This window comes from Bidens hawaiensis, unplaced genomic scaffold (genome assembly GCF_021521415.1).
Source record: "Bidens hawaiensis isolate Kalapana, Puna unplaced genomic scaffold, B.hawaiensis_p1.1 tig00021234_1, whole genome shotgun sequence".
NCBI lineage: Eukaryota > Viridiplantae > Streptophyta > Magnoliopsida > Asterales > Asteraceae > Bidens > Bidens hawaiensis.
In genome coordinates, this window is record NW_027493290.1 from 733 (window position 1) to 16,841 (window position 16,109).

General features: G+C 31.7%; 1 protein-coding gene and 1 non-coding gene across 2 annotated transcripts; one reads left to right on the plus strand and one right to left on the minus strand.

Annotated features, from left to right (window-relative positions):
* Positions 1-7,292: 7,292 nt before the first annotated feature.
* LOC143563078 (U6 spliceosomal RNA) lies at positions 7,293-7,390 on the plus strand. The gene has a single exon (XR_013140598.1). It is a non-coding gene; the product is annotated as a U6 spliceosomal RNA (small nuclear RNA).
* Positions 7,391-9,375: 1,985 nt separating this feature from the next.
* Positions 9,376-13,502, minus strand: LOC143563064 (uncharacterized). Its single transcript, XM_077050699.1, has 5 exons — positions 13,112-13,502; positions 12,254-12,360; positions 11,515-12,067; positions 10,692-11,107; positions 9,376-10,542 (listed from the first exon to the last, which is right to left on the minus strand). The coding sequence occupies exons 1-5, from the start codon at positions 13,353-13,355 to the stop codon at positions 9,859-9,861; spliced, it is 2,004 nt and encodes a 667-aa protein (XP_076906814.1). The 5' UTR covers positions 13,356-13,502; the 3' UTR covers positions 9,376-9,858.
* Between the last annotated feature and the right edge of the window lie 2,607 nt (positions 13,503-16,109).

Genomic DNA, 16,109 nt, shown 5'->3' on the forward strand with positions numbered 1-16,109 from the left:
CATATGTTTTATGACTTGATTTATATTTTATCTATACATTCAAATATATTTAATTTAATACGTCTTATAAGATAAATTACTTAATTAAACTAAAATTAATATTTTAAACTAAAAAAATTGTTTCAATCCCATTCCATTATTTTCGTTTTCCAAAAATCATTTAGGATATACTGAAACCAAAAATATTGTTTACATTAGTTATTTACATAATTCCTATATTATATTAACTTATTAATTTTATTTTTATACAAATTCAACGAATTGAGGTTATGTTAGTGTTACATGTTGGTTAATACATAATTAAAGTGTTTATTATAGTTTATATTCAAAATAATAAAAAAATAAACAATCGATTCATTGTATGTGGAATGAGAACGATCGACCTGGACTAAATCCTGATAACGCCAGCGACTAAGGCTTAGCCTTTAATACCTAAAAATATATATGATTTAAAAACTAAAAGTTTATTTTTGTTGACATGAAACCTAGAATTCCGACCCAAGAACCAACCCGGATTACTTCGGTTCAGGTTCAGGTTCGGGTTAGTATTTTCTTGGGTTCGAGTTTCTCGGGTCGGGTTAGTTTGGGTTCGGGTACGGATTTTCTTGGGTTGGGTTTCAGGTTACGGGTAAAAGTGACAGTCTTACTTCCAATTATCATATATATATCACTACTTTCCCTTTATGCAACTTTAAATATTTTTTAATTCTTCTAACGAAGAATAATCACTATTATTTGAACATGGTTATAATATTAGTATGTATTTGTCATTTTCCTTGCTATTACATTCATATGAAATGAAACAAATCATTTTGTTATAGTTTTATTTTTGGTTTTTATGTTGCTTGATTATACAGTTTTTAATTGCAAAGTATAAAATCAATTAAAAGTTTGTCATACACAAAATATTAATGACAACAAATTTATCATGATCAATCAATTTCAAATCCTAAATATTCTAATCATGATTATAACATCAAAGTGTAGGTAATATGATTTTTGGAATAATCATGTTTTTTTATAAACATGAACAGATGTTTTTAAATGTCATCATATTAATTGATTAAAAGCTATGATATTTTATTTGTATGAATATTTTTTTAATGGTTTCATGGATATATTATCATTTATCTAGAGTTGGTATGTATTTGGAGAACCTTTTTTGTCACACGGACAGCTATGCGTGGTTATATCAAGAGTTACAAGCAGACCTATATGTTACCTTATTAAGAGTTAAAAGCAGACATTGACTAAAGATTTTGATTTTTGATAAACAATGTATAACTACTAATACATCACATATGTAGTGTAAAAGAAAGTTTTTACTTATTTGTAACACATTGTATAATCTTAGTTATCTAATTTCTGTAATTTTAATGTTAATTGTAATTGTATTAATATATGATCAATTTATTGAATGTATTTCACTTAATGATTAAAGTTTAAATTTTTCATAACGTGTAATACAAAGGTCTCAAACTAATTCATATATATGAGGTACATATGTATCGTGCAAGTTTAAATGGATTAAATTCCGGGCTTAGAAAGATACTTGGTTTGGTTACATTGGTGTCCATCTTGTTTATTTTACATGTTATGTTAATATGTTTACTGCTAGTGCCTTGTGTCACACCCCGAAAACCTTAACTTAACACAGCGGAAGTCTTAACTTTAATTCATTCGGGTTATGACAGATGCCGATAGTCAACAATAATAACCATTTAATAATAAAAGCATCATCTTTATTATAAGAAATATTTTACAAAATCAGAGTTTACTACACGTGCTAATGCACGGTTTACAACACATCACTTTTGTTCAAACACCCCACGCTCTCGTTTCCCATGCCACCCTCGAAACCTTCACTTTCCTGCAAAGCATATTTAAATAATATTTGGGTCAACACGAATGTTGGTGAGTTATTCCTGAGAAGAAAAACTTATTATATAAATAAAACAATTTATATATAAACAACACATGAATATAATGGTGTACGGCCATTATACTCCCAATAAAACCGATCATAACACGGTATAACACAATAACGAAACCCGCATTTTACCTTTAAGCACAAAAAGCGTTAGTTGTAAACTAGCTAAGAATACAACGCGTGTATGACTACCAATTTGATAACTCAAAACGTACCATACTCGAAATATTCCCACTTTTAACCCAACGCGAATGGAAGTGGGGGGCGTCACCCCGATAGATCTACCAACATTTCTGTGCCCTCAATTCGGTTAACAGTTATTTAACCAAATTGATTCATCCCACAATAACGACAATTTGTAGTATAATACGTTTTCAAAACATATATATATATAAATACGAATATAGATATACAATATGCTTTTCGGAGGAAGAACTCACCTTTGATTTCAGTGTTCGAATAAATGCTCGTTCCTATATTAGTACACGTTCGTTAATTTTAGGTTTAACTAAATATATATATTCTTATTCTAAAAATCCACACAAACATATAACACATAAAGTTTACTACTTATAATCTTATAATTCTATACTTAAAAATATAAACAAGTAATAATAATCAACTAATAATTGTTTTATTTAATAATTTAATTATTAAAATTTATAAAAATTATTACCTTTAGTTGCTGGAGTGTTTTGGAAAAATTCAAGTAATTATTTTATTTAAAATTTTGACTCTATTATAATCGGTTTTGTCGGTTTTGCCGGTTTCGTTGATTTTGAGCTTAAAAAACGAACCGGTTGTCATTTTTATGAAACTTTTAGTTTTAAATTATCTAGAACACTTTTATATAGTTTTTAGTCAAGTTTTATTGGTTTTTCAATAAAAATGTTTTGGTTCTTATTTTGTTGCCAATTTCTTAAAAATGTCAATTTCTAACGTTTTCGTGTCGGTTTTCGCGACACGAACCGTGTTGGTTTAAGTTTTGCTATTCTTCACTTTTCTTATACTTTAACTTATGTTAAATATAAGAATATTATGACTTTGGGAGCTGTTTTAATTCAGTTCCAAAAAGTCACGTCGGTTCACCTTAAAAGTCGAACTTTCCGACCGTTAAAGTCACCGACAAGCTATTTAAGTCACAATGTCAAAACCAAACCATTTGGTACAGCAAATATACATATAATAACAAGTAATATATCATCACATCCATGTTTGATCATCTAGCACCAAGTATGCACACAAAACAAATTTTTAACTACACATGCTCAAGCCTTAGCTTAAGTTTTCAACTATACAATATACATGTTATTTCTACAATCTCTACAAGGTGTTTATGTACCAAAATTTCCAGATCTTATTAACCCATATTAACATCTTATTTCATCCCATTGTTATCCTTTAACAAACACATTCTTGATTTCTTTAACAACAAAGTTTCTATTACTAGTAAGTAGCAATTTTTAATAACCTTATTATCATACTAACAATCTTTACAATAGAGTTTACTGAAGTAATCCTAACCACAAGTCTTTAATCATCCACACAAGATTATGTTCACTTATCAAATCATTTTGCGAAACAACTTGTACAATTTACAAAGTTTCCTTTATTAGTAAGTTTAACACAAACTCTTGTTTATCTAAGTTATCATGTTTCATGCATCCTAGTACTTCTAGTAGATTTTATTCCTTTCCATATGTCCCATTCAATCACTTAGTTTGTCATTTTCAATCCATATAAGACAAGTATGAGCTTTATGATCAAAATCAAATTTTTGTATTACTTGCATGTGTAAGTAACTTTCCAACAAAGTCAAATCCCTACACTTTTTGTCAACCCTTTTCCAAGATCCTTTCAAAACCATTATTATTATTACTTACAACTTTTTCAAGTAATCAAGTATGTGGTTTTCAAAATTATCATTCTTTCTTTAACCATTTTACCATTTAACAAGCTTACAACTTCAATCCAATACCAAAATCAAAACTTACGGCCTAACATGGGTATTTTTACTCATTATCCATCTTTGATCTTTTGGCCATTTACACATTTACTTCCAATATTAAAACAATACCTAAACCCATTTGTTTAAACAAACTCAAGTAACATCAATATGGACAATCTATACATGCTAAAATGCAACCATAACAAGTCCTATAATCAACAAAACCCATCTTATACATTCCTATGTAAACTCACGGTTCACACATATGCATGTATATATCCATATTATACCTACATGTACACTACCAAGCATACTAAAATCAAGCTTTAAACATCAAATAGCAACTAATATACACAAATCTTGAAGTGGGTTACCTTGGGTTTCGGATTTGGTGTCTAAGGAGGTGATAATGTGACCTTGTGTTGGCTATAATCCTTCCTTTGGCTTCCTACTTCTTGTTATTAGCTTAACCTTCCACCAAAGATCTCCTAATCAAGTGTTGCGTGTATAAAAATTTGAAAATGTGAGATGGTAAGGTGGTGGTGGGGTGGCCGGTTATATGAAGGGAGAAAGAGAGGTATAGGGTTGTGAGTTGGATGGTATAGGGTGTGCATGTGTCCAAGTGTGTAGCTTCCAAGTAATCTATCAATCATTGCATACCTATATGTAAGCTTTTCATTGGTGGGTTTGGGAGGTGGGTTGGGTTGTGTGTAAGTGGCGGCGAGAGAGATGGGAGAGGGAGGAGGGAGAGGTGGTTTTGAATAATGACATGTGATAATACCTAGGTGTTAAAGTTTAACGTATCTCGTAATTTATCTAGCCAAACGACTTCCGTTTCTAATAATTTTTATCAGACTTTGAGCGAAATTAGATTACAGTCAATGTCTGCCTAAAAACAAAATTTTCTGATAAACTTAATGTCGGGCTCTTACGGTGTCCTCTACTGGCTTTCGGTTACTTATTTTCTAATTTTTGCGATTCGAACCTTCTAAAATTAAGTTTATACACTATCTCTAATATCCTAACATAAAATTTTATTTTTCGATATCATCTTGACACGTTTATGAATTTATACGTTTTGAGATATTACCCGGTATTCAATCTGTACAGTGTCAGCTACACGACAAAATTGAACTTTTTTCGGGTTCCATATTTTAAAATTCAACTAAAGTCAAAAACTTTGACTAAAAATATTATTCCTATATATTTATTTTACTAATTAATACACGATTACGGTTAAGATAATTACCAGATTAGTCTAATTTTTAGCGGTTGTCACACCTTGTTATGTTTTTATTTTTATATTTTGTTATAATATTGTCTAGTTTAAAAAAAAAAATACTGTGTAATGGCATAAATGCATGATGTCATAAGGAAACAGATGCATGCACATATGAATTGATTTCAAACCTGAATTAGATTGCACACATGACGCATGGTTCACGGGTCATAATTAATGCATTATATACCTCTTCTTGATTCCACTCAATTTTAAGTTTGAAATGCTTCAAAATATTATAAATCTTTTTTTCAATGACTGACAAAACTTTTATTAACCATCAAACGGTATTAATTTTGTTTGTTTGTTTTAGTTTTATGATGTAATTAGTATATGTAATATAAACTAATTTTCTAGTGATGAAATGAAAACGAATTTTGGTAAAGTAAGTTGAACAAAAAGGAAAATAAATACGGTCATTAAAAAACTTGTTTGAGATTCGTGTACGGTGTACCACACAAGTTTTTCAATAAATAATAAATAAGCTAGTTTTTTATGAAGTCATTTTTTGGAATATCGACTCAAAGATCTGTTTGTTTTTTTTTAAACTACATAAAATTTTTACATTAAATCATCTTTTAACCAATTCGATATATTTATCTAAATACAAATTGAAGTACATATTTATTATTAAATTAAAACTAGAAGAGTAATAATTTCTTTTTACACGACCAACAAAATTGACATGAGTGTTAGAAATCTAGAAAGTACATGCTCATTGGACGAGATAACATAAAAATAGAAAATAACGCAAATATGTTTTCATGTCGAATTGTTGGTTAATATTATATACTTAAAAAAACTAATACCCAATTATGATGTGTGCTTGGGAGTAACGTACATGAAGATGTCGATCATGAAAGCAATGGAAAAGAGTTTTCCAAAAAGATTAAAATGTCCGGTGATGATAATGTTTTATTTTGAGTTATTTTATAAAATAATAATATGTGTGTTTATTATATTTTAATGGTGAATTTTATAATTTCATAAAATTATAAATACAAAGTACATACATGTCATTACACCAATAAAATCATGATTTGTATTGCATGGCATGTAACATAACTTTTTGATATCTTAGATATTGTAGGTAGATGAAAAAGTTTTAAACTAGAATATTATCGGTTTAAAAAATTTAGAAAGATTATTTCGCGTCATTCTCACTTTAATGAGGTCATAAGCTGGTTTGAGTGTTGATCAGGAGGTTAATAGTTTAATCCCTACAGTGTAGCATTTAGCCGTTCAAATAATAATAATAATAATAATATAAATAAAATAAAAAAATAAAGTTTATTTTGTAATTAATGGCATATCCATTACTGTTCGGTTTTTTTCGAACACATGTTGGAAAACAAGGGAGTGGTTGACACTATGCAAGATCTGGTGGTTGGGTCCATGTCTTTATGAGTATGAGAACTTTGGTGTATGGTTTTATTTACTTAAACATAGTGTTTAAAGTTCTTTTTAAACACTATTTATAAAACACAATTTTTAAACACTAGTTAAAAGATTAAGCAGGAAGATTCAAATATGGATGGAGAAAACGTTTAAATAAAGAAAAAAAAACAACACGGAGAAGTTTTAAACAGAGCGTATAGTCAATTCACGATATGGCCACAAGCTAGTCGTTTATTGTCTAGAACAATATTGGTTTTTTATTAGAACTAACATTACGTGACTAAAGAAAGATGGGTTGTGACAACTATAAATCAAGAAGTTTTTGTCAATTTATTTGAATGAAATACCTTTTTTTCTAACTATTTTTAATCAAAACAATACTTCATTACATTAAATTATGTGAAACATGTGTCTTAGTTTATGAAAAATATATTTCTAAGCAGTCTAATTATGTATTGATCTTAAGTGATTGAAACCTCAATTAACATATACAAATATAATTTATTCTTGAATTTGATACGTCTTGAATATCCAAGACCAAGGATACGTTTGTGTGTCATTCGTTTGAATTATGCATCAACCGTCTTGAACTAGCTCATATAATCCTTGTCAATCTTTCAAAAATAGACTATATGTTCTAACTTAAACTAAACTACATGCTTGCTTTATAGTCATGTGTATGTTTTACGTGTTTCCTACAATTCGAGGAAGAAGAAGTTACGTTTTAATGTATACATGTCTCTCTGGGAACATCCGATAAAATTGGAATGATACAGTGAAGACGAACATAGCCCATGCGTAAAGATGACACATATACAAACTTATTAATATATTTGGTGTCTTTGAAGAAAATAAATTAAAAAAAAATAGTTAAATATCGAAAAGACCTTAGGCCTAGCTTGGAATCTAGGATGTTACCTCATAAACTGTTGTGGTGGTCAAATGTAATTAACACTAGGCCACATTCCACCAGTTTCTTCTGCAATCATAATGGCCATATGAACCAACATGTCAAAACATCATTATAACTTCAGAATAATCACACATTTTTAAAAGAAACATTGAATTCCGATGGTTAGAAATTAATAACTTGGTGTACCTTTACTATTATAATTCTTCCCCACATGCAATTAAAATAATCAAGTTATAGTTCAACTATTTATTACTATTTGTATTTCATGGGTTTAGGGTTTATAGTAAAATGAATAATAGTAAATATTATGATACTAACTTTGTGTGAATGTTTTTAAACGGGGTTCTAGACCCTATGTTGGTTGTTACATGTTTTTAAATAATATATCAAGCATCCAAATCTTTTAGAAGAAACACGGATTCAAACGTGGTTGAGTGAGTGTTTTCCCAAGGGTTGGACTCTCCATGCGTCATGTGTAAGCATAAATGTAAGCATAAAGAGTATATGGTTTGAGATGGAGTGATGGAATGCTTTACCGTTAAATAGGACCTCATAGTTATAGGTGAATGTGTACGGTGATGGAGATCAGCCGTTGGGTCACATGTTGAGGATGCATTGGGTTGTCTCTTCTGCAACTATCATAGTGGAGATCGTAGATGTCGTTTCGCGGGACACACCTCTTGATACTACTAACTCTGTTATGGGTGTGTATGTGTGGCTCCGGGCATACTGGCTTCACATGTGGCTTCGCCCCGTTTATGCCTTTTCCAGCACGATTCTAGCTTTCGTATTGATCCTAGCCTGTACCTTCTGTTCCTCGGTGTTTAGGACATATCCGCTTTGAGGGTGCACATTCGAAAAGGGAGTCCCCTTGCTTTTTCTCCATTTGTTTGATTCAGATCCGAGTTTGATCCGGTTTGAGACACTACCCCTTCATTCACCTAAATCAAGTTACAAACATATTTTTTGAATGGAATATTATAACAATTTAAGGAACTAAATATGTTAGTAGTTTAGTAGTATAAAAATATAGCATTTAGTTTATTTTGAGGTCAAATACTAACTAGCTACGTTTATTTAAAATTATCCGATTTAGCTGTTAATTAACTCATCAATTACTTTAATCTAAAACTAATCATACAATTAAGAAAAGTTATCTTATTAAAATTAACCAACAAAATATTCTTCTAACCGGCCTCATGGAGTCATGGCCATTAAATATACAAATATGAAAACTTTTTACTCGGTTATATGTTTTAAACGGTCAACATGTGACAGTTAAAAATATAAACATGAATATCTTGGGTAGTGCTACCTTCACGGAAATTCATGGAAGATACCTCCTCGGTAAATTCACCCTTTAAACTTTATCTTATTCATTGTCTTTCTAATTTTAAATTTTTTTAACGACCAACTAACAAATAATTACCCAGATAGTCAGATACAACGTCAGCTGACCCAACCTAGTCATACGAAGGCCTACTTTTTAAAATCGAACCAAATATTACAAAGATCTCGATCTTTCATATTTTAATAATTAATGATTATTAAAATTAAGATGAATATCGGTGGGGCCGTAAACAAAAAACCGTTTGACAAACAAATGAAATGACATGAACAAAGAATTTCGTTTCGATTGAGTTAATGAATAAATATAAATAAAGACAATGTTCGTTCAGTTGCGTTCGTGAACATTCGATAATGTTTCTGTTTACTTCTGTTTGCGTTCGGTAATGTTTGTTGATTAAAAGTTCTTTAATATTTTTTTAATAACTCTACTAATTGTTTCATACAGATTTAAACAAGAAATTTTGTTCACTTAGGCATTTATGAACCGTTTGTTTGCCTGATATAGCTTAACGAACGAAATGAGCAATGTCTTGTTCAGTTTGATTCGATGCGATTCGTCTATGGCTCTAATTGTAGTAAAATTTACAAAACTAACAATTGTAAAAGATATATTCAAAAAGTTGAAACATTCATATTCATATTCTGTCTATAATAGTAAAAAAGAATATAATAATATATTAAAAGACAGTTAGTTGATATTTAAATAACTGATACAACTAGATGTTTACAAACAGAAAGAAACAGGCTTAAACATGAATCTTTTGTTAACCTTGTAAAGCTGCTAATATGCCCCCACTTCTTTTTAGCCATTCTTCTTATTGAGCTGCCAAATATATTTTTTTTTCTCTTTTTTCTTTTTAATACTTTTTGACCTCTCACGTGCACCCCTTAACAAATGGGCATCTGATCACGTGACTTAACCATGTTACCTCAGTCAGAAACTGCTTCCACATCCAACATGCAATATGTTTTTTTCTTTTTTCAAAAACATAATTATCTACATCTATTATATATTATTGTCTATTACAGAATTTGAACCATTAACTTATTTTTTTATAATATAAGATATCACTGGACCAAATGCCCTTTGATTTAATGTGCAGTATCATCCCTGCCACCTCACCAACCAACGTGTCAACCACGTCACGCTCGATATCTGCCACCAGCTCCTCCGCCTCATCCGCAAACGCGGTCTCTCCAAGCACCCGTGTGCTATTTCTCATATCCCCTTCAATCAGCCCATCAATATCTTCCAACACTTGACAATTCGCCGCCGGGAAACCACCGATTTTTTCGCATAATATTCCCATAAGCTCCGAACCATACATTCGATGCGAATTTGGTCCACCCACCCCCACCCATGGTTTTAAACTTATGTAGGGCTTCAAAATATCCACTAGAAGCTCGTCCACCACCGCGAATATTAGTTTCCGGTCGGCCGCACCCGTGGCGGTAGGGTGGCAATTTTTTTCAATTTGTTGAAATATTGATGGGTGGAGTGGGTGTGAAGGGGAGTACCAATGTGAAATTGAGATGAGTGTTGTGTTTTCAATTCCGGTGTGATTGAGAATTTTTGAAATGTAGTTGAAATAATCGGAATTTAAACATCTGATGGCGGTGGTGGTGATGGCGGCGATACAGTCATTGTTTTTACTGTTACTGATACTGTTACCGTTAGTGCTGACTTGGTCTTGAAATGTGAGCTTGTGGGTGTCTTTAATATCCTGTAAACATTGTTAAAATATTAAAACAAATAAATTAATAAAAAGGACAAAATATAAAAATGTGAAAATATTAAGAAAGTAAAAAAGATAATGACAATGTTGTTGTGTCATGTTGTGTTGGTACTAGGTAACTAAGGTTAGACAAGTACTTGTTTTTGAGGTAATGTAGTTGTTGATGATGTACATGACGCCATGTCTTTCTTGAAAGACATAAACTTTGTTGTGTTAATGTTGACCTTCACAAGATGGTTTGACAATGGAGTTGACTTCTTGTTGCATTTCTTCATACATGGTTCTTGATCTTGTTGGTGCATTTTTTTCAATCTCAAATCATATTTTTCACTTGCAATTTTCTTGCATTTTTGCATTTTTATTATTGGCTTCTCTTGCTTCACATCATCTTTCATCAATGGTGGTGATTTGATGGCTTCTGAATTTGATGATAATGGAGAACTTCTTAAATTAGAATTTGGTTTGTTGAGATTGTTCTTAATCTCCATTAATCTTTTTCTTGTTGAGCTTGAAAGGGGTGTTGGTTCATAATTTTCTTTTCCAAATCCATGCCCTGAAATTACTAAAAATATATATTTAATCATTTATAAACATATAGATAGTAAAACCATCCAAACCAGACCTATTTAGTTTAGTTGCACCAAATATTGTATTCGCACAAAAAATCAGTCAACACAAAAACCATTAAACCGCCTTAACCAGCTTGGTTTGATTTAGCTTTTTCAAAATCATATTTACACATAAATTCAGTAAAAATAAAAACCTTTAAACTGTCTAAACCGGTTTGGTTCAATGTAGTTTTTCCAAAAACTATATTTACACATAAATTCAGGCATATCAAAACAGTTAAACCGTTCAAACCAGACTGGTTGAATTTAGTTTTCTTTATTTTTATCGAAAATCGTACGTATTTATATAGAAATTCAATCAAAAATGGCTGAACCGAACTGTACTACATACCTTTATCAAGATTTCTTGATTTGTTGACGGCATTGGCTTTAGACCCCGACGATGGTCTATTCGGTTTAAGCACCACAAGAAACTCATCTCTCCTATGCTCTTTACTCTTATAACCGGTATTGGTAATATCAGCACCGGCAACTCTCCTACTAATATTCTCCCTAATTTGTTTCGCAATTTGCTTCGCATACTCACTCGAACCCTCATCATACCTCCTCTTGTTCTCCTTATTAATTTGGAGTGAAAGACGGTGGTGATAGTCAGCCTCTGTGGAGGGCCTAGAACGAATGTCACCAGTCGATAACCTTGGTGTCACGGGCAACGAACGAGTACTATTATACTTGTTAGATGACAATTTCAAAAGAGGGTTTGATGGTGTAGTACAAGAGGATGATGATGAAACCCATGGAGATGAGTTTTCAGGTAGAAGATCAAGTCCCATTAACCTTGCAACAAGTGTTGGTGTTTTTGTACTAGGTGAACTACTACATTCTGATGATAAGTCTTCTGTTAATATTTTTGATCTTTTTGTATTAATTTGAATGTCACGCATCTATTACAAAAAAAAATATATATAAAAATATTAATAATGGATCCAACGACCATATTTATTCACTGTAAACGATAAATAATAATTATGACCATCATCATGACAACCTTTATGGTTTAGATAATTGTTTATTAACTTAAATAATTAAATATAAGATATAATAATAATAGAATAAAGAAATTAACTTACAGGGATTTTATAGTTTGTTTCTTGTTTAAGTTTTAATGATGATGAACATGTTGATGAAGATGATTCTTGTTCCTCTACTTCCAAGCTGTTCCTGGGTGCTTCTGCACCTGTTTTACATAAAATTAATACAAATATATAATGAATAATATTTAATGTCATCAAACGATCGTCCACAAAATACTCAGACGTCCGTTTTAATAAAAAAAATTCAAAAGTTTAAAATTTACTGACTAAAACAGTCGTTTGAACAATGTTCAATTCATCGTTCCGACAATAGAGGTTTCAAACATTTTGAAAATTATTGGCCATGACAGTCGTTTGGCTAATATCTAGACGGCCAAGACAGACAAATTTTAAAACTTTTGGTCAAAACAGCCGTTCAACCTCTATCCATAACAACTGTTTGAAACAAAGATGGCGTGTATAGCAGACCCCTAAATACAAACTCTGTGTGTGTGAGAGAGAGAGTAAAGAGAGAGATATATACCTTTGAGGATTACACCAATCCTATCTGATTGAACGTCATAAACGGCCGTCCAAAAAACACTCAGACGGCCACTTTGAAAAAAAAAAACTTTAAAAGTTATTGGCTAGCTAGAACAATCGTTTGAACAATATCTGAAACGTCGTTCCGACAATAGAGGTTTCAAATAATTCAAAAATTATTGGTTAGAACAGTCGTTTGGCCATTATCCGGACGACCAAGACAGACAAATTTAAAAACTTTTAGTCAAAACAACCGTCCAACCTCTATCCAAACAACTGTTTGAAACAAAGACGGTGTGTATAGCAGACCCCTAAATACAAACTAAACCTTGTGAGTGTGTGTGTGTGTGTGAGAGAGAGAGAGAGAGATACCTTTGAGGATTACATTTGGTTCTTCATGTATAATATTATTATTAACACAAGATTCAGAGATCAAAGAAGGTTGATGAAATGGAAGATGATGATAATGATGAATATCAAACATATTAAAAATAGCACTCATGCATCCACCAAATGTAGAAGAAGAAGACACATGCTTGTCTCCATCTCTCTTTCTTGATTTTCCAGCAGCCTGCTTCTTGTTAACATCCTTGTAAAGCAACCATGGTTTACCCATATTATTATTATTATTCAAAACTTGAAGGATAATAATATTGATGAATAATAAGATGTATATATTCAGAAGAGTGAGATTGTGGGGAGCGTAAAAGACGGATCCTCCATGGAAAGTAAAGCAGACAGTGATTTAAGTGTTGGTATCAGTCACGGTGAGTGTGACTGTATTGTATATATATATTATAAGTTTTATAACACTCACTTTCACTCTCACACTAGAATATATATTATATATAATAGAGGTAAGATGACGAAATGGCCACGCCTGCACTTATATTTTTATTCTTGGAGAGGTAGGGGCACCACCATATGGTTTCATTTTGAATTTTATTCCATGTATTTAAATTATTAGTATTACTCACAAGTAACCATATATGTACACTTGAAAGTTGTATGCAGGATATATATATATTTTTTTAAGAAAATTAATTATTGATTTTTAGTATTAAAATAGACAATGAGATGAAGAACGAGAGAATGAAATAGACGAGGTAATGGAATTGATCATTACCATTTTATTGACATGTTTGGTTACTATGTGAGAATGACATGAATTATTAACTTTTAATTTTTGATAAGCTAGAAAAAGCCAGAATAAAATAAAAATAGTAGTGAGTGGCAGTGGGATGGTAGTGGTGGGCGGCAAGCAGTAATGGTGGTGGTGGTAGGTGGTGGTGGTGGCAATAGTAAGCGGCGGGTGGTGGACAGTGGTTGGGTGGGAGCGATGGTTTGGTGGTGGCGGTGGTGGACGACGATGGTAGGCGGTGGTGGTGGTGGCGGTCGGCGGCGGGCGGTGGTGGTAATGATATAGCGTGAAAGAGAGATGAAATAAAAATAAATAAATAGGTGGATAGAATAAATTAAAATTAAAATCTATAATATATAATATATATAAACGAAAACATAAAAATCCTACGTGACGCGATATGGTCGCCCCCCCTTTTTTTGGGGTCACCAGATTTGCTTGATTTTTAAATGAATGTTTCTCATGCATATGACCCGAATTCATGGGTATATGTTTCATCAAACCCAGATATTTCTTAAACGGGTTATAGCATATCATTTAATTAAAAATCAATCTCACCAAATATTTGATTTAAAAATCCTATAAAGTAGGGATACATGAAAAATTAATATATGATTTATTTAAAAAAAGATATATATTATTTATAATTAAAAAACCAAATTTGTAGTAAAAAAATAAACAAGTCTTGGGTCTTATCAAACCCATATAACTTTTAAACCAGGTTATAACATCTCATTTATTTGTTAAACAATTTATCATCAAACCATAAATATATTATTAACTTTCATACAATAAAAAAATAAATATTAGAAACAAATAATATAAAACAACCCCCGTAATACAGGGGATAAAAAGTAGTATAAAATGTATTGAAACACGAGTTCAAATAAGAAGTTTTTATTTGTTGAAATTAATTAATTTATATATATACACTTAGCGAGTTCAACAATCGTTATAATAATCAATCCGATAAAAATTACTACATGAGATTGTTAGATATCCTATTTCTAAAGTTTTACTTTATATTTAGTATTTTTTTTATAAATTTTAGTTTGTATATAGTTTATATCTTCTTGATGAGACACAAATTGTGTATTGAGAGTACCAGAATTCAAGGGGCCAAGGGGGTTTCAAACACGAGGTGATGTGGTACGTTATAAAAGATAAAGCTAAACGGAATCTTGTCCTCCAATTAACATGAGTCTCCCTAACATATCGAACCGCTGCTTGAGTTTCCGGCTACAAAAAAGTCATAGACGTCCAACTCGAGTCCCCATCAAACTTAATCGGATGCATAAATCACTATCGAGGTGAAGAACACCTGGATAGATTGCCACAAAGACGGAAACATCAACTGGATATTGACAAGGAATTTGTGAAGACAACTTCAAATTTTAGCTAGATGAATTAAACTAACAAAGCAAAATTTATAAGGATCCAAGACGCCATCGAGAGCAAAAGCTTCGTTTCATGGAATAAACACATGAACCGGGAAAAATAAGAACGGTTATCAATTCTTCATTAAATCGCATGACCAAATGACCGGAATCAAGCTACATGTTACCTACAAATAAACGATGATATCATAAAATGTTGGGGTTGGGACTAGTTTTATATATGTTTTTATTTTTCTATGTTATTTACTATGTTTTTTTTTTGACCCAATTACAAATTTTGTCCTTTAAAAAAAGCCAAATTACGGTTCGTGTCCTTTTTTAAGTTTCCTTACAGGCGGTATCCTTTAAACATTTTTTTCCTACACATTATATCCTTTACGCTAACTGGGTTAGAAAAACTCAGTTAAATACCCTCACGTGAGGCGCATGTGAGGGCATTTTTGTCTTTTCGCCTGTAATTTGTCTAATATATATTAAAATGATTCTCTCTCTCTCTCTCTCTCTCTCTCCACACCAACACCAACACCACCACTTCTTCTTAAATCCGGCACCATCTCCTGGAAACAAGCCGATGAGGCCATTCCGCTCCAGCGAGGAAGACGACAACACCATCTCCGGTCTTCTTCTCCGGCGAGGAAGACGGCAGCACCATCTCCGGTCTTCTTCTCCGGCGAGGAAGACGACAAGATTCTTAACCCTAATTAACAACAACCATCCTTCTTGTTCGCTAGATCTGGGACGTTTTTTCTCTCCACTAGATCTGGGACAAATCGAAACCCTAATTCCTACTGCTTGTTCTTCTTATAATACGTGTGTGGGTGATTATTTGCCA

Excerpts from the sequence above, each read along its gene's own strand:
- LOC143563064 (XM_077050699.1), bottom strand. The coding sequence starts at position 13,355 with ATGGGTAAACCATGGTTGCTTTACAAGGATGTTAACAAGAAGCAGGCT. Across the intron at positions 11,108-11,514 it reads ATCAAGAAATCTTGATAAAG|GGCATGGATTTGGAAAAGAA; the intron begins GTATGTAGTACA and ends TAGTAATTTCAG. Across the intron at positions 10,543-10,691 it reads CTACATTACCTCAAAAACAA|GATATTAAAGACACCCACAA; the intron begins GTACTTGTCTAA and ends CAATGTTTACAG.